Source organism: Sorex araneus, chromosome 5 (genome assembly GCF_027595985.1).
Source record: "Sorex araneus isolate mSorAra2 chromosome 5, mSorAra2.pri, whole genome shotgun sequence".
Classification (NCBI taxonomy): Eukaryota; Metazoa; Chordata; class Mammalia; order Eulipotyphla; family Soricidae; genus Sorex; species Sorex araneus.
The window spans coordinates 100,218,272-100,237,519 of record NC_073306.1 but is presented as its reverse complement, the minus strand read 5'-3'; the positions used below and the strand labels follow the sequence as shown (position 1 = coordinate 100,237,519).

Here is a 19,248-nt window from a genome sequence, read left to right as displayed (position 1 = left end):
GCCTGAGTGCAGAGCCAGGAGTAACCCCTGAGCACTGCCAGGTGTGACCCAAAAAGCAAAAACAAGCAAACAAACAAGGTGTTCATAGTTCATATTATGGACTATTATATGAGCTAATTTTTATAAACAATAAATAATAAATAATGCCCTCTAAAGGGGTCATTCATTTTTCTGAAAAAATTATAGTAGCTCACAATGATAACCTACATGTCAGTCTATAATTACAAAAAATATTTGCAAAATTAATTTTAACTCATTTAAAATTAATTGAAAAATTTCAAAGACCACATTTAACTCATTGCTTTAAACTTTGATTTTTGTATTATTTTGTTCTTGGGACCACATGCTGCTATGCTCAGGGATTATTCTTTGCAATCAGGGGTCACTCTTGGCAAGGCTTGGGAGATTATATGTTGTGTCTGGATCAAAACCAGGGTGGGCTATGTGCAAGGCAAGTGCCCTATTCTCTGTATTATTGTTCTGGAACTCTTAACTCATTACCTTTGGAATTGGCAAGTCATCATTCTGGGGCAGTGAAAATAAGTATTTATATTTTGATCATTATAGTTTGTTACTGATTTCACTTGTCACTGATTTTGAGTGTGATTCAAGTTGCTGTATATTTTTTCTGCTAACTTTCTGAAGTGAGATGGAGCAATAGCACAGTGGTAGGGCATTTGCCTTGCATGCAGCCAATCCGGTTTCGATTCCTCTGCCCCTCTTGGAGAGCCCGGCAAGCTACCGAGAGTATCTTGCCCACACGGCAGAGCCTGGCAAGCTACCCATGGCATATCCGATATGCCAAACACAGTAACAACAAATCTCACAATGGAAACGTTACTGGTGCCCGCTCGAACAAATCAATGAGCAGCGAGATGATAGTGACAGTGAACTTTCTGAAGCACCAAACTTTTTGCAAAAATTGAAATTTCACTCAGTTATTTTATATCATATATGTCACACAAATCAGAAGGAGCTTGTTGACAATCTCTTGTGGACTTGCTATATTAATTGGAGAAGGGGACCTGAATGGAGATTTTTATCATAAATGTTTACTATCAATGTATGGTTTTCATGTCACATCTAAGCTTTCAGGGTGTCTTTGAAGCTTCCTGAGCTCAGATATTGACCTACTGTTATGACCCCAGTCATTGGGGCTAGTACAAACAAAATTTAGAGTCAGGAAAAAATATTCTTTCTGGGAAATTATCTTGTCAAGCAAGAGTCCTCTCCATCTACAGAGAAGCTTGGTCATTCCCAAAGGATCTAGTAGGAAGCTACAAGTCACTGTGTTCAGGCCCTTAGAGCAGGCCTGTGTTGACTTCCTGGCATTGTAAAGATTCTGGCTCCTTGCCACTGGGTCTTGCAGAAAGTGATTTCTCAGAATTGTCTATTACTCCAGGGATGTGTGAGTATTTAAAATCAAAGAGTTGTAAAGTGCATACAAAGCTATTCTGGATGGAACTAATTTCTTAATAAGAACAGCCCATCCAAATTTAGTAAAGTTTTACTTTTATTGTTTTCAAGAAACACAGGATACTGTTAACACTATGTTAACATTGACATTGTAAAATAATTGGAAATAAAAACCAACATCTGTAAGCCAACTATCCTTGAACAAATTACTCGTTCTTCTCCCCTAGAACAAATGACAGGGCAATTTGTTTATCCTGTGGCAAACTCTTATGTGTTATGCTTTTATTTATCATTATATCAATGATATCAATGATTGTATTATTAACTAATAATTTTTGACATCTTTATTGTTGGTTTTACTCACTGAATTTTTGTTAGACTCTATGAGACAAATCATTTTTGTCTCCAATTTATAAGTGAAAAAGCACATATAGAATGATTGTTTGAGATCAGAATACTGAGTCTTAAGCTCTGGCCACTTTGGAGATTACTTCCTTGACCACACTCAATCATTAGTTTATATTTTGCCTATTTTCAGGTCGTTATATTGAAATAAAATTTTCCAATTATGAAAAAGGACTCCTGTTAATAAGTCTAGTTTTAAAAACACTGACAAAGAGTATAACATTGAAAGATTTTTTTTTTGGAAGGAGGACCACACCTGGCAGTGCTCAGGGCTTACTCCTGGCTCTGCTCTCAGGAAATTCCTGGCAGGGTTTGGGGAACCATACGGGGTGCTTGGGATCAAATCCAGATCAACCATGTGCAAGACAAAGCCCCTGCCTGCTGTACTATTGCCTCTGTCCCCCAAACATGGAAGTTTTTAAGTAACTATATTCAAATCCAGCTCCATTATTTTCTCCTTATTCTACTTACAAAATGTAAATAGGGTGGCACATATAATACATGTTATGTACACTTATTTTCTGTAAGGGCATTGTGATGACAATGGCTCTTTTGTTCAGAGCTATAGAACAACAATAAGCATGTACTATCATTCATTCATCCATTAGCTCAAAAAATAACTGCACCAGTTAAGCTGTTTTGCATTTTTTTCCTGATGTACTCAAGAACTCTATCCAAAATCCATAGTTTAATATCCATTTAATAGGTAATATATTAAACAAAAACTGTTTCACTTCAATAATTTTGAGAAACCAAATACAATTATGAAATATTTTCTTTGCTGACTAATGTGTATTGTGAACTTAACAACCTTATTTTTAACCAAGTAATTTTTTTCCTTCCTCCCCTTTCCCTTCTCCTTCCCACCCAACAACAATCTCACCTCCTTCTCTTCCTTAACTCCCTTTCCTCCTCCTTCCTCTTCCTTCTCCATCTGGAAGACCAAAATTCAACCAAAGAAACCCTGGCCTAGAACTCTAATGTGAGTTTTTCTGCTTATCTTTCTGAACACAACTTGAAATTTGACATTTCATGTAAAAGGAACTGAGTTGTCCTAAACCAATTTAGATAATGTAAAATATCAAAACAAAGCCACAGACTCAATAAAGACAAATTCCAAATGTGATTTATGGTAAAAACAAATAATTTCAGAATTTTATGAGAATTAAAATAGTTGATTTTCTTGCTGCAATATGACCGCTTCGTTTCTTTTGCTTTTGTTTGTCTTAGAGGTCACAGCCTGTGGTAGTTTGGGGATTGGTCCTACTATGTGCTTAAGATTGCTTCCATAGAACATTTAGTTGGAGGTGGGCAAATTGTGATGGTAGGGATCAAACTTGGGCCTCCGGCATGCAAAACATGCACTCAGCTATTGCTTCAACCCCAAGCTGGTTTCTTCCTAACCTCCACTAACACTTTTGTTTTTTAATTATTATCAACCAGTATTAATTATTTCTATTACTTAAGAATGCAAAAATCTAATTCTACTTTATAAGATTCATGAGCTTAAGAATCCATTATTTCTATAGATATTACTGAATAAGGAATTTATTTACTTTATGCAGTTTTAATTTGCTGTTATTTTTCAGAGTTCACTTTATGTTATACACTTATCCAAGTTGTGTTTCAAAACTGAAAGCATAAATTTTCCATTCCAAATGAATCACTGCATATGCTTAGATGAGAAAAACTTAACCCTAATCTTCAAATATTTAGAATCAGCACCAAAGACAATAAAATAATTTTACATGTTTAATGTCACGAAGGCTGAATATTGACTTATCTTTATCAGTTTCTGATAAAACAGTTTCTGAAACAACAGCACTCAGTTTATAATGGTTAAATAATAAAAATGCATAGGAAGAAGTAAACCTTATCATGACTCGTATAAAGTAGAAGTTGACTTAGAAACTTATAGATACATATTATTCAAAAGCTGAATATTTCTGGGGCTGGAGCGATAGTACAACGGGTAGGGCATTTGCCTTGCACTTGGCCAACCCGGGTTCGATTCCTGGCTATCCCATATGGTCCTCCGAGCACCGACAGGAGTGATTCTTGAGTGCAGAGCCAGGAGTCAGCCCTGAGCATCACCGGGTGTGACCCAAAAAGAAAAAAAAAAGCTGAATATTTCTAAATGTACTTTAGTAACAATTTCAGATCATATTAAGATTTTATTTAGCTACTTATTAAAATATATATAAGAAAATAAAATTTCAAATGCCCTTAAGTCAATTGCTTCTTTTAAAACTAATTTTAGTTTTCAAAAATTTACTCATACAAATATAGGACCACATCAGAGACCTATTAACTTATTAATAAAGGAATTATATGATAGTGATGTTCTGGCCCAAGAACATCTTGAAAATCTGAATATTATAGGAATTTAGAAAGAATATTAGTATAGAGAGTTAGGTTTAAATAGGAAATTTAAGTCCTATAATATGATAAAGCCATTAGGGAATGTTCTATTTCCTCTGGACAGACTGGACAAATGTGCAATTTAAGATGTAACTCCAGGATGTCTGGCATTTAACTAATAGTAAATTCAAAGTTAAACACACTTCCTACAGAACTAAATATCCTTAGGTGACCTGTGAAACAATGTCTTCACATGATACTTTAAAGCTCATACTTTCCCACCTATAACCATGTTTTTTGTAATTTTCCCAATTGTCCAAAGGTTTCATGATTTATTTGTTATTTGTATGAAGCTAACTCATTAGTTTACATAGTTGGACTAAAAATATTATCTGGACTGCTTCTGGGAGTGCAGAGATGAAATGATGAGGGGATAAGGAATCTTCTTTATTTAAAAAAAAAATTTAAATTGAATCATAGTGAGATATACAGTTTTGAAGCTGTGCTACTCATGATTTACTTTCAATAATACAATGTCCCAGCATTCATCCCTTCACCAGTGTACATTTCCCCCCATCAATATCCCCAGTACCCTCCCTCTTGCCTCTATGACAGATGTGCCCCCCTCCCTTCCCCTCCCTCTCCTTCCCTCTCCCTCCTCTCCTTTTCCTTTTAGGCACTTTGGTTTGCAATACAACAGCACTGCAAAGGGTATCTTATCATATCACTTTACCACCTTTCCCAATTCAGAGTGATCACTTGTCCAGAGCATCATTTCCAACTATCATTGTCATAGTGGTGGTCCCTTCTCTGGACTAACTACATCCCCCCTCCCACTTTGTGGCAAACGTCCAACCATGAACAGTCCTCCTGGCCTTTGTTTCTACTGTCTTTAGATATTATTCTCAGACTGTTTTTATTTTATCTTCCACAAATGAGTGCAATCATTCTATGTTTGGGGTAAGGATCTTCCTAATTCATTCCATACCAAGGTCAATATGGTAGGAGAAATCAGCAATGGAAAGGGGGCAGGACAAATATCCCCAAGGGCATGAAGCCAGTGACTCCAGACAGGTTTTCCTTCCTCCAAATGAGCTCTCCCAGCAAAGGTGCTTAGGAGTGGAGCTCTGGGAAGCTGCTCTGGACCTAGGAAGCCCCACCTCTCCCATCTCTCCCATCGTCCCCCAGTCACCAGTTTAAGCATGAAATGAATTCTCCACTCGCCCTGCGTGGGCTCATTCACAGTTCAGATCTCCCGGCTGGGCGCTTCCTCAGAGGGACAGAAATAATAGGGTGCGGGCAGATCTGGAACCTTCCAACAAGGGATCCCACGCCCTCCTCCCCTGGGCAATTAAACACTCTCCGCAATCTCCCCCTCCCCTTTTCTCCCAATGGGGAGTGGGGGTGGGTTGTCTTCTTTTTTTCTTGAGCAAACACTCAGATACATACAGACACACGCACATACGCACGCGCACAAACACACACACACACACACACACACACACACACACACATCGGCAGTATCTGGGGCAGCAGCAATACCCCCTCCCCCTCCCGGGTGCTATCCTTCCGACTTCTTTTTAGACCCTGGCTGAATCTCGGCGCGTCTCCATCCCAGGGGGGAAGGGGGCTGGGGGTGAGTAGCTCTGCGAAACCGCAGACGCCTGCAAGAAAGCAAGTCTCCCGGGGATCTCAGCACCTAGGCAGAAACAGCTGGGCATTCATTCCTATTGCCAGCCTTGGGGTGGGGGGTGACTGGTAGCGAGAGGCCTCCTTTAAAGGGGCGCCGGGCGGAGGCTGAGGTCGAGCCGAAACTCTCCAGGTGCTCTTTGCTGGAGATTTCGGAGTCCCGGGGTCCCAGCCCCAGCGCCGGGCCCCGCCCAGCTCGGTCCCCGCACTCACGGGCTGCCGGGCTTTGTGGTTCGTCCGTGCAGCTGGGCCCCTGCTGGGGGTGTCGTTACGAGCATGTGCAGACAGCAGCCCAAGGTAGAGCGAGCGTGCCGGCGAGCCCTGAGACTTGCCTTGCAATGCCATGTTTGTGTGCGTGCTCTAACTCCCGGAGAGCAATCAGGGAGACTGCTCCCCGGCCAGACTTGGCTGATGTTTTCTTGTTTCTGTTTCAGCCTTCAGGATAATTCCTTCAGCAGCAGCAGCGCTGTAACAGAGTAAGTGATTCTTGCTATTAAAATAAGACTTGCATGCCTTTTTCTGGAAGCAACTACATTGAAGGTGTCCTACCCAGTCCCCAGCCGCTCTCCATATGAGATGCATTGTCTCCTGTAAATCTGAGGCTGTGGAGACCATGAGACATGCTGACTGATGGGGCCCAGAAATCTTTGCAGGTTGAAATCCGCCTTTATAGCTGCTGCGGGAGAGAGATTAAAATAGGCTCATTGCTTGCAGGGAGCTCGATTCTCCAACAAACGTATTCTTGGAGTTCAGTTGTTTTGTTTTGTTTTTTTAAATTCATTTATCAGAAGCGCAGCTTTGTTACATTTTGCCAACATTGGTGTCAATTTTCATGGAGTGTGCTAGATACATTGATGGCAAATGGGAAAAGCATGTGAAATGTCTGAAGTTGAATCTTAGCTTGTGATAAACAGACTGAACTTATCCTCAGATTTTTAAGACACAGCAGAGTAAACTTTTCTTGCCTGCCCTTTATCAATTTTTTTTTCATTTTTGTCTCGTGACCTCAAAAGATCTGGCTATAGGAGAAATGCATTGTCTTGATTATGGTTAGAACTGTTGATTTGGATAGACAACACATTTAACAGGCTTAAACGTGGAAGGAAGGAGCATGTTTTAGTCCAGGGCAACAGTGTCAGTATTTTTTTTGTTCGATGCTTATAGCTCTTGGTTTTAATTCTTTGTTGTCCCTTCTTTAATGTTTTCACAATACCAACTGTACGTATATGTTAAAACTTAAGGTATTATATTATGGTCATGTTTATTGATGCTAATTTACATATATGTATAAAGTATATATTCTTCATCTAGTGACCACTCTCCTGCCTAATTCATGATGCTTCCTTCTGGGATCTTTTGATCAAAGTTGGGGCTCTAAACAGCTTTTCAGGAAAAAAAAATATGATTATGTACTCAACTCTATCTTAAAAAATACTGCAAGTTTGATGCTGCTCTTAACTGGGAAGCAGTTTGCTAAAGTCCCTTAAAAGGTAAATAAATGCAGTAATAGTTATTATGTGAGTTTCAAATCTGACCATTTTTCAATGACTGAGATGGGGAGGTAAGATTCTACTGGGATTCTGAGGCCCTTGTGCTCCCCACAATATTTTTCTCTCTGTGACTACTTTCAGTTTTGAGGAACACTTAAGGGGTATTACTTAAAACAAAATCACAAACCCAGAGTTGACTTTATATGATGCAATATATAATATTCACGGGGGCCTGGCATCTCATTAATGAGATCATTTGGTAATTGCACTGCAACTTTGTTTTTCTGAAAGCAAGAGAGAAGGGAGAGAGGCTCCAAATGCACAGGTCAAACAGGAGGCCCTGCTCCCGGCTCAGGTGCTCAGGTGCTGCTCTCCTCTCTTATAGCCACTGCGCTTAGGAACACCTCATCCTGACTCTTTGGAGCCCTGCTAGGTGAAATCCCCAGAGTCAGCCTCAGACAGAACACTTAACAGCTTAAAATTGGAAACACTGGGTTTCATATGCACAATTTTTAAAAAGAAAGATTTGATGCTGGGCAAAGTTGGTACCTCTTCTTTGGATACTTCCCAAGGAGTTCTGGTTGCATAAGAAGCTGTTGATGCTTTCAGAGGAGTGACAGTGATTTATATTAAAAAGCACTGAGTGACAATTTGAATGCCATCTGGCCAACCTAAAAATTTAAAGAACATATTGAAAACATACCAAAAGATAAATTGGTATAGCACCACTGAGAGAAGGATCAGTGTATTTTCTCCTATACTCAAGATTAAGACCCATTTTCTTTGGCTCTCTGGGCATGAATCCAAAGCCAGAAGGACCACTATGCACTACCTAAGATAGTCACAGCAGGTGTCAGTAAATATTTGGGTGTGTCATGGCAAACAGAGAGGAAGCCATTGCCTTGGGCACAAGAAAACCTCTTTTTCCTGTCCACACCTCATTCCCACTCCTTCCTATTCATTCTCACTAGTTTCCTTAGTGCCCCAATTCTGGGTAGAGGTGATTTCTTTGGGGATGAAGGCCTATCCTGGTAACCCTTTAAGAAATGAAAATTTAAAAGTCTGTATTTCTGGGAGGTGTATTAAAGTTGTCACTTTAGTTTAATATTAATTATGTTATCAGATAGTCTAATCTAATAGGGTTCTGCCTGACCGGTTTGTGCGGTGGGGGGAATCTAATGAAAATCAAAGGAGAGGAGAATTGGGAGTGATTCACTGACAGAATGTTTTCCTCTTCCAGTTTTTTTCAAGCCTGCCGCTGTTTATACATTTCTAGACCGATTCATTTTCTTTTTTTCTATCCAGGTTTTTTCATGATCAGAATGGTCTTGGCCTTACATTCTGTATCTGCAGTACTTTTTCATCTCTTATTTTTCCATGATCATTTTCGATGTTGACCTGGTAGAACTGTTACTTGAAATAGTCTGGCCAGCAATAAGTCCTTCTGTGAGTAAGTTGACATCCAAACGACTGGTTCCCAAAACCAAATGATGATCATTATCAATGGCGAAAGGTGGCTGGGGCTTGAGGAAAAGTATAGTTTTGTAGGCTTTACTCCAAATAGGAATTCACGATGGGAGATTGTGATGGAGTCAATCCAGCACTGATTTGGGTTTCACAAACCTGTTAGGTCAATGCTAAAGATTTAAGAAGAATAACTATTTCTCTGTGAGTAAGGACAGTCTGCCTCAATCTTTATATGGCCTTGCTCAGCTTTCCGAGAGGTCATCAGGGACTGGGTGGTGGTAAGGCCAGGGGCTGCCAATTTCATCAGGTACTCCTGGCAGTGCTAATGCAGGTGGCTCTGCAGACACTTTGAAAACTCATCTGGAGATCCTAGACTTGTTCCTTTGCCTTCAAGGAACCGGTTGCCATGTGGGTCCTTTCCTCACACAACGCTTTTATCTATTCCTCATGTGCCCAGTTATGCAAGAGAATCTTTTGTCTTGTTTTATTTTATTTTTTTTTAAATGTCGGACTACTGCTATTTATTCAGCCATTGATTAAGCTGATTGAAGTGGACATGGACTCCACCAAGAGAATCTTTTAGGGACAATTCTTTCACTCTCACTGCCATTCTTGGAATAAATGATTTATTCTGTCCCTCTTGTCAAACTTCTGGATTACAAACTAAGGGGACTACTTTGTTCCTCTCTTTAACATAGGCTTTGCTGCCTTGTGTCTTGGAATCCTCAGCAATTCCTTAACTGTTGTGTAAAGGCAATTCCTACCTCAGCTCAGAGCATTGTCAGCCTTCCTTGAGAGAATGTAGAAGGGAAGATGAACTGTGTACTGTCATACAATTTTTTCTTGATTGTGATGCAGAGAGTATAATTCTACAGAGAGAAGAAAAGAACAACCCTGAGCATTTCACAAAGAAATGACTATAATGACAAATTATTTATTATCTGGAAAACCACGAATTAAAAGCTATGGAACTTAGAATCTAATTCATGAGAGCCTCAAGGAAATAATTTAATAGAGATGCCTTTTAAACTACAGGGGCTGGAGCAGTCGTACAGTGGGTAGGGTGTTTGCCTTTTACATAGCTAACCCAGATTCTCTTGGAGAAACTGGTAAGCTATCGAGAGTTTCCTGCCCGCATGGAAGAGCCTGGCAAGCTCCCTGTGGTGTATTCATATGCCCAAACCAATAACAACGATGGGTCTCATTCCCCTGACCCTGAAAGAGCCTCCAATGCAGCATCATTGAAAAGGACAAGTAAAGAGAGGCTGCTAAAAATCTCGAGAAAATCAATGATCAACGGGATGATAGTGATAGTGATAGTGAACCCAGATTCAATCCCTGGCATATGGTCTACTGTGCACACCAGCAGCAGTCCCTGAGTTCAAGGCCAAAAAATAAGTCCTGAATACCTCTGAATGTGCCCTGCCCCCAGTTTTTTTCTTCTTTTTTGGGGGGTCACACCCAGCAATGCTCAGGGGTTACTCCTGGCTCTACACTGAGGAGTTACTCCTGGCGGTGCTTGGGGGACCATATGGGATGCCGGGGATTGAACCCAGGTCTGCTGCTTGCAAGGCAAACGCCCTACCCACTGTACAATCCTTCCAGCTTCCTTATTTCATTATTTTTTTTAAAAAAATATAACAGCAGTAAAATAAATAAATGTTTTTTAAAATTTACATAACTTTGAACAATCACATTATGTAAGTTTTGGGTGTGCATCATCAACAGTCAGCATGTAGAATGACTGAGAGATGGCTCAAAGGACTGGAGAGCATGTGCTGCATGCTGGAGCCCTGAGATGCATCCCACTGGCACCGGAGTGCCATCTGGAGCGACCCTAGGACAGCTGGTTGTGACCCAAAAGCCAAAAAGTATATTAAATACACCATTAAAGTTCAGTTTTATAGTTCACCATGTAACTGACCCGTTGTACTCAATAGGCCTACTCTTTTTTTTCTTTCTTTATCTTCTAGTGACACTACTTGCTTTTTTCCAGTTTTTTTAAATTTGTTTCTGGCCATCCCTCTTGGTGTTATTTTCCCCTTGCTCTGTGCTCAGAGATCACTCCTACTGGTGCTAGAAAAACCGTATGTGTTGCCAGCAATTAAACTGAGCTCAGCCATATGCAAGGCAAATGCCCATCTCATAGTACTCCAGTGACCCAACCCACTCTGATTGGTTTAAGTTTGTTCTTTTCTTTAATTTGGGTCATATGTAGTGGTGCTCAGGGCTAATTTGTGGTTTGTACTCAAGGATCATGCCTGTTGGGCTCAGGAAACCATATAATGTACCAGGGATCAAACTCGGGTTGGCAAACACTCTAACCTTTGTACAGTCACTCCCACTCCTCTAATTGGTTTTCTAGTCTGCACATTTTTGCTTGGTTTATTTAGTTGATTGTTTTGCTTTCTCTCTTTTGGCACAAATGAGTAAAATTATACAAAGTTTGGATTATTTCTGTCTCACTTTGTACCCTCTAAGTTTAATGCCTTGTAGGTATTTTCATATTATTGCAAATGGTAGGATTTCATCATCTTCTTTTTTTTTTTTTTGCCTGTGTGTAGCTGAGTAGAATTTCATTGTGTGACTATCTCATCTTTATCCATTTGTCTGTTGATGAGTACTTGAGTTGTTTGTCAATGCTTGACTAATGTAAATAATGCTGCAGAGAACATAGGGGTTTTGTCATCTTTTGAATTAATGCTTTTTATATTATCTTTAGAAGGTACACCACTTTCTCTAATGACTTCACCAGTTTTTATTGCCACCACAGTACAGGAGGGATCCTTTGATCTACATCTCTCCAACACTTGTTCCTTGTCTTTGGGGTACAGGGCATTCTCACTTTAAAATAAAATTCATATTGGATCTGATTAACATTTTTTCATATGCCTATTCAATATCTGTAGGTCTTCTTTTGAGAAATGTGCATTTACCTCTTCTGTCCATTTGTCTCCAATCTTTCATTTAGTTGTCATTGCCATTACTGCAATATTAAGGGCTTATAGACTTTGGTTGTGGTGTTGGTTGGTGGGGTTTCACACTTAGTTGTGGTCTACACATACTTGATTATGGTGTTTGCTGGGAATTACATGAGCAGCGTTGCGAGGGATCACCCTCAGCAATTTGGAAACTACTGGAGATTGAACTGGTGATTTCACATGCAAGGTTCTTCCACCAAGTTACATCCCAGGGCCCATTTGCTCATGTTCTAATACAATTGTTTATTTGTTGTTACTAAGTTTATGAGTTACTTATATATTTGGGGGGATGGTAACCATTTGCCAGATGTAATATCTTCTCCCATCAGGAAGGTTTATATATATGTGTATATATATTATATTTATATACACTGAGGGTCTTTATTTTTATTTTGTCATTATGTTTGTCATTTTTGTTTTTGTTTCCCTCACTGATGGAGATGAGTCTCTTACCACATCTTTAAGACTAATATCAAGGGATTTTATACCTATAAGAAATTCGGAGCAAAAAAAAAAAAATGGGGCTGGAACAATAGCACAGCGGTAGGGCGTTTGTCTTGCATGCCACCAATCCAGGTTTGATTCCCAGCATCCCATATGGTTCCCTGAGCACCATCAGGGGTAATTCCTGAGTGCAGAGCCAGGAGTAATCCCTATGCATCACTGCAGATGACCCAAAAAAGAAAAAGAAAAAGAAAAAAAAAGAACATTCTATCTTATAATGTTTCATACATAGATAGGTCTTCCCATGTTTTGAAATTTTGAGAAATGTGACTTGACTTTTAGGAAAGACTATGTTGGTATCGCTTTCCATTAACTAAAAGAATCCTGACATAATTTATACATTTATAAAAGGTAAAAATATAAAAATGGTATCCAGCATTTAGGATTGCTGGTTCTTTGTAAACTTGTTCCCCAGGAACAAGCTTTATTAGGCTGTGTATTTACTATATCATTACCTCTTTTTCTGTATGAAGTATTTTTTAGATGTTATGATATTTGGCATAATTTGGAAGGCTATTTTTCCAGATTTTGGAATACTCAAATATTTTTTGCACTTGGCAACCCTGGTTTAAATCCTGGCACTATGAATCCCACCAGGAATGATCCCTGAGAACAGAGCTAGAAGCAAACTCTAAGCACTGCTAGAGTGGCCTAAAACCAAAAAATAAAAAAAAAATTCTGTGTAAATAATGTTAATTGCTTCTTGACTTCACATCATTCTGAATTAGTAAAGTTTTTGTAGGTATGCTCTACCTTTAAATAGTAGAAACCTACATATATGTGCATAATATAAATAAGTTTTGTGACATAATACTTAATTCATATTATATAACATTTTCTACATTTTCTTTAAAAGTAATAACAAAATACTGTAGTTACTACCTAATTTGAAAACCCATTAATAGTTCACAATTTCCAGTTTGAAAAACATTGCATTAGAAGATGTGGAATCCAGTTTCACAAATGAGTATTGTACAATGCAGGGGGAAATTGGGTATAGAATAAGCAGAACTACCAGACGAGTACCAAATTTAATCTTCAAAGCAAAGGAAAGCCCTGCTAAACCAATAAACATGTATTTATGTGTCAAGTGTTTCAGGAGAAAGATAAGGTTCATTTCTGTATTTGTGAATTTGGAATTGTGTTCATTGAGTGGTCACCATAGTTGAATCTAAAGTATTTCAATCAGATCAGCTATTATGTTCAACCTCATACTTTGGAAACTATCTGCATCTTTTATGTTCTGATGTCAAGTTTCCATCAGTAACTAATTGTTCACTGTAAAGCAAGATTAATAAATCAAAGAGAGGAATTTACATTCTTGCCAAGTCCCAAACAATAAGTATTGTTGAGCTTTAGCATTGAACCTCTGGTTGAACCCTAATTCTTTGGAAGTGATAATTAGAAATTTCTGGTTTTTTTTTTATTGAGGGATCTTTGTTCCTATTTTTTTCCTGGTTAATTAGATTTCTTGTATTTGAAAACACTTTAATTCACATTATAGAGCTCAGGTAATCTATAAAAATGAATGCTTCTAATGTTGGGGAATAAGGTAATATTTATGAATTTAATGGTTGTTTCATATGGACTTTACTGATAGTCAAATATATGAAAACTCAGGAAATTTGGTTAATTTTATTAAAAGTAGCATTGTATTGACGAATTTTTAAGTACCACAGGAACAAAACATTTCAGCATATAGTAATTAGTCTCTTTAACTGAGTTTTGTTTAATTCAGTATAAGACCATAATTTAAGAGGGATAGTAAGAAAGAGACTGACCTTTTATCAGTGTATTCTGTGGGTCACTTATATATACCATTGCTAGTAAGGAGTAGTTACAATTTCTAAATTATTTTATATAGTATTTAAGCAGATTCTGCTTATATTTTATATGCCTGCAAATGTTTACTTTTTTGTTGACTATTCATTACTTTGAAAAGATTGATTTCTCAGAGAAGGGTTCAGGTCTTTTTACTTTGTGTCTCTTAGAAGCAATTATTCTCAATGTATGGATCCTCAAATTGTTTGTAACTTGTCAAAAATAAGTAAACTACAAAAGCAGAAATAAATATTTCACAATTTTCTTAAATTTTATCTTCTAGATATTATCTCCATATTAATTCTTATTTTTTAAAAATTTTATTGATTCACCATGAGATATAGTTACAAGCTTTCATGTCTGGTTACAATCACACAATGATCAAACACCCATCCCTCCACCAGTGCACATTTCTCACCACCAATATCCCCAGTATACCCTCACCTTTCCCACCTCCCACTGCCTCCATAGCAGACAATATTCCCCGTACACTCTCCTCTTTTGGACATTATGGTTTGCAATGCAGATACTGAGAGGTTATCGTGTTTGGTCCTTTATCTACTTTTGGCACACATCTCCCATCCTGACCCATTCCTCCAACCATCATTTTCTTTTTTTTTTTCTTTTTGGGTCACACCCGGCGATGCACAGGGGTTATTCCTGGCTCATGCACTCAGGAATTACTCCTAGCGGTGCTCAGGGGACCATATGGGATGCTGGGAATCGAACCCGGGTCAGCCGCATGCAAGGCAAACAAACGCCCTACCCACTGTGCTATTGCTCCAGCCCCTCCAACCATCATTTTCTTAGTGATCCCTTTTCTATTCCAGCTGCCCTCTCCCTGCCAGTTCATGAGGCAGGCTTCCAACTATGGAGCAGTCTTCCTGACCCTCCTATCTACTGTCCTTGGGTGTCGGTCTTGTGTTATGTTATTTTATACTCCACAAATGAGTGCAGTCCTTCTATATCTGTTCCTCTCTTTCTGACTCATTTCACATAGCATGATACTCTCCATGCTCATCCACTCTTAAGCAAATTTAATGACTTCATCTCTCCTAACAGCTGCATAATATTCTATTGTATAGATATTCCAACGTTTCTTTAACCAATCGTCTGTTCTCGGGCACTTGGGTTGTTTCTAGTTTTGGCTATTGTGAACAGTGCTGCAATGAACATATAGGTACAGATGTCATTTCTACTGTGCTTTTTTGCACCCTCAGGATATATTCCCAGAAGTGGTATTGCGGGATCATATGGAAGCTCAATGTCTAGTTTTTGATGGACTGTCCATATTATTTTGGATATTTCATAATTTTTTATAGGAAGTTCTTATGACTGTGACTTTCTTTTTTCCTTTATTGGCCACACCTGGCAGTACTCCTGACTCTGCAGTGAGGAATTATTCCTGGAAGTGCTCAGGAGATCATAAGAGATGCCAGGGATTGAACCTGGGCCAGCCCTAAATGGCAAGCTCCCTACCCATTGTACTATCATTCCAGTCCTGACTGTGACATTTTTATCTATCCACAGTGGAATAGGAATAAAATACAAACCAGTCAGTCAGAATTCTGGAGTTTGAAGACAGTGTTACTCCAAGTGCCTAATTACTGTAACTAGATAGAGGGTAGTAAATGCTCAACAAACACTTGCTGAATGATTTTAATGACCAGGTCTGCAGAGGGTACAGAATTAATGATTCAATTCAATTCAGTTATTGAGTGCCTACTCTGGTTCACTGTGGCAGTGTACCTAGAAAAAATACAATTATTCATTGTCTTTTGTAAAAAATTACAAAGGTGCACACATACGGAAGGGGGTGGTATGATGTGTGTTGTATTGTTGTTGTTTGTGGGCTCTCGGGGCAGTTCTCTCTCACACGCGCGTGGCTCACATTCAGTGCTCTTGAGCTGCTGTGTATGGACCGGATCAGGACGGCTCCTCCTTGTGCTCTGCTTCTGTGTGTGCTGCTGTGCTCTCTTCTGTCTGTCTCTTTATCTCTGTCTCTGTCTCTGTAGTCTCTCCTCTGGTCTCCTTCAACCTCTCTCTGTCTCTGCTTCTTTGTCTTCTCTCCCCTTCTGTGTCTTCTCCAGTGTCTTCTCTGCTGCTTCTGTCTTGCCTCTGCCTTTCTGTGTTGCCTCTTCCTGTATTCTGCTACCTCTTCTGTCTCTGTTGTCTCCTTCGCTTCTGTATTCTCCCCCCTACTTCTGTTACAGTCTTAGTTTATATAGCAATCACATAGGGCAGTAACACATAGGTGGTTGAACATTAACAAATCAACGAAGAAGGGAAAGACCATTTCTTGAGGAGATTAACAAAATCTCATCTAAGGAGATTACTCCAGATTACTAGTAGATCTGCTCAAGGGTGGGATCCAAACAAAGATGCATAAGGGTGTGTCTCTTTATTCCTTCCTCAGCTAGTAATCCGCTTAAATAGTTATAGTAAATTTACTTCTAACATTTCTAGCAATGTCATTCTGTATGAGCACAGTAAGAGATATATCAGACTTAAAGTTTGGTTCTTCCTGAATATATACATTCACTATACATTCCAGACCACAGTCCTCAAGCCAGGTTTGTCTTCCTAACCCCATCAGGGTCCTAGTCTCGTCGTTACTTTTGGATCATGACAGCATTTGTCTATGACCATATTCTCAACTTATAGTTGAGTATTGTGGCGCTTTGGCCTGGCCCATTTCGATGCCAGGGTAGCTCACAGCTTGCCCTGGGTAAATTCTGTCCCTTGTCAGGACCCTGCTTTTGGGGTGCTAGGAATTAAGGGCAACTGAGTTGAGAAAGCAGATGCCAGGAGTAAATATTATTAGAGCCAATCAGCTTTCAAGTTACAAAGCATAATATTAACTGTCTTCCTATGTCCATACAGAAAGGCCATTGCTCTAAGGTAAACTAAGTTCCCTGTGGCAGGGTTGAAAGGACACACCCAGTGTTATCCTATAGTCTTGATACTAATATTTTAAAGTATTTGGGCGATCAAAGGAATTTCATAGCTGTGTGTGGCAAAATGCAGTTGGTTACCAACATTTTATAATGAAGAGTAAAGGTTTGTGTATTAAGGGTAAAGAAGGAACATGGCATGTGGGTGAACTTGCCTGGGAAGATTTGTGGAGTGTCTGAGGCTTGAGTAGTGAAAGGATGCGTAGGATTTGAAGATGGAAAACGCATTCCAGGGTGAAGTGAAGTTGGGTGAGGTGGGCTGGAAATGACTAAGAACAGGAACAAAAGCTCCCTCCTACACTGGAGTGAGCAAAAAGTTCTATTCCAATCTCCCTTCGGCAATGTGTGACACAGGAGTTTCTTAATCAAATGTATGAGCCAGGTATTTCTACAAGGTTATTCCAGGAGTTTGGTGAAAATGAAAGGGATTCCAGAAGGATTAGGGGCCAATGGATTAAGTCAAACAGGGTATAGTGTGGTTTAGGAGGACTAGAAAACCAAAAGGCATGCCAGGAACTGAAACTCAATCAGCCACATACAAGGCAAGTGCCCTAGCGTTATTGCTCTGGCCCTATATAGATACTTTTGAATCTATAAAATCTACCTCTGTTGTTACACTTGTCTTCTCAAGTGTTCTGAACAAGATTCTCGTTTATATCTTATTAGCTTAGATGAAACAGAGTATCAGAGAGACAAAGGATAATTACTTCTGGTTTTGAGATTTTATTTGTTTGCTTTTGGGGCCAGTGCCATAGCACAGCGGGTAGGGTGTTTGCCTTGCATGTGGCCAACTGGGTTCGATTCCTCTGTCCCTCTCAAGAACCCAGCAAGCTCTGTCCCTTTCGGAGAGCCCAGCAAGCTACCGAGAGTATCTTGCCTGCATGGCAGAGCCTGGCAAGCTACCCGTGGAATATTCAATATGCCAAAAACAGTAACAACAAGTCTCACAATGGAGACGTTACTGGTGCCCACTCAAGCAAATTGATGAACAATGGGAGGACAGTGCTACAGTGCTACACTGATTTGGGGGCCATACCCAGCAGTATTCAGGGCTTACTACTGACTTTGTACTCAGGCACCATTCTTGGTGGGGCCTGAAATCAAATTATAGGGGCTGCTTGGCACAGTACTCTATATCTTTGTGCTTGTTTGACACTTTAAATTCATATGAGGGCATTATTGCTATCATTCTTTGGTAGACATATTGGGTACTGAAGATGACTTGGAAAATAGTTGTTTAATTCTGGGACACTATAACAGTCAGTTGGATCTGATGTGTGGTTTTTGTTTTGTCTTCCCAGGTGTGACGAGGATACAATCTCTTTACATGAAGACCAGACTGATTGTTCCAGTCTCAGGTATGATCCATTATTACCAAGTTTTTAAAATACAGAAATCACTTGATCTGATGTCCTAGGACCCTTCTTTGCAACTGAAATATTTGTTCTCAATTTCTTTCATTTTCTAATTTTAAATTATCAGTTCTTGGGAGAATTTTTGTATTGTCTACTTTTGTACACCTTTCTTTTCATTTTTTTTTTTGCTTTTTGGGTCACACCTGGCCATGCTCAGGGGTTAGTCCTGCCTTTGCACTCAGAAATTACTCTTGGCGGTGCTCGGGGGATCATATGGGATGCTGGGAATCGAACCCAGGTTGGCCGCGTGCAAGGCAAACACCCTACACACTGTGCTATCACTCCAGCCTCTGTATACCTTTCTTAGCATGGAAAATTGAGGGTATATATAGGGAGTACTCAATAAATGTCTATCAAATTAAAATTATCTCAATGTTCCTGTCATAGATCTGAAGGAAAAGATCCTAGATTTATTCACCTAACATGGCATTGAATATTTGAAGTTCGGTCTTGGTCTTCAAAGGGGTTAATGATATAATGACAGAATAGTTAACCATTTCTTTCAAATTTTACTTTATTCCAAGGAGTTTTACGTACATTTTATTATTTAACCTGAACAACTGAGAGAAGGTTTCTTTTTTTTTCTTAGCAGAACAGATAGGGCGTTTGCCTTGCATGTGGCCAACCTGGGTTCAAATTCCTCCGTCCCTCTTGGAAAGCCCGGCAAGCTACCGAGAGTATCTTGCCCACAGAGCAGAGCCTGGCAAGCTACCCGTTGCATATTTGGTATGCAAAAACAGTAACA

The 19,248-nt window shown here is 39.4% G+C and overlaps 1 protein-coding gene across 3 annotated transcripts in view; it reads left to right on the top strand.

The window, feature by feature from the left end:
- The first annotated feature begins 5,791 nt into the window (after positions 1 to 5,791).
- Positions 5,792 to 19,248, top strand: part of FAM13C (family with sequence similarity 13 member C) — a 150,779-nt gene continuing 137,322 nt past the window's right edge. The window contains exons 1-3 of one of the 3 annotated variants that reach the window (XM_055138449.1): positions 5,792 to 5,818; positions 6,306 to 6,347; positions 18,390 to 18,446. Coding sequence is in view for 1 of the 3 variants with exons in the window: in XM_004616526.3 (XP_004616583.2) it covers positions 6,283 to 6,347; positions 18,390 to 18,446 (122 nt within the window). In the remaining 2 variants the exon portion in view is untranslated. The other 2 variants (XM_055138448.1, XM_004616526.3) reach the window with 2 other exon arrangements.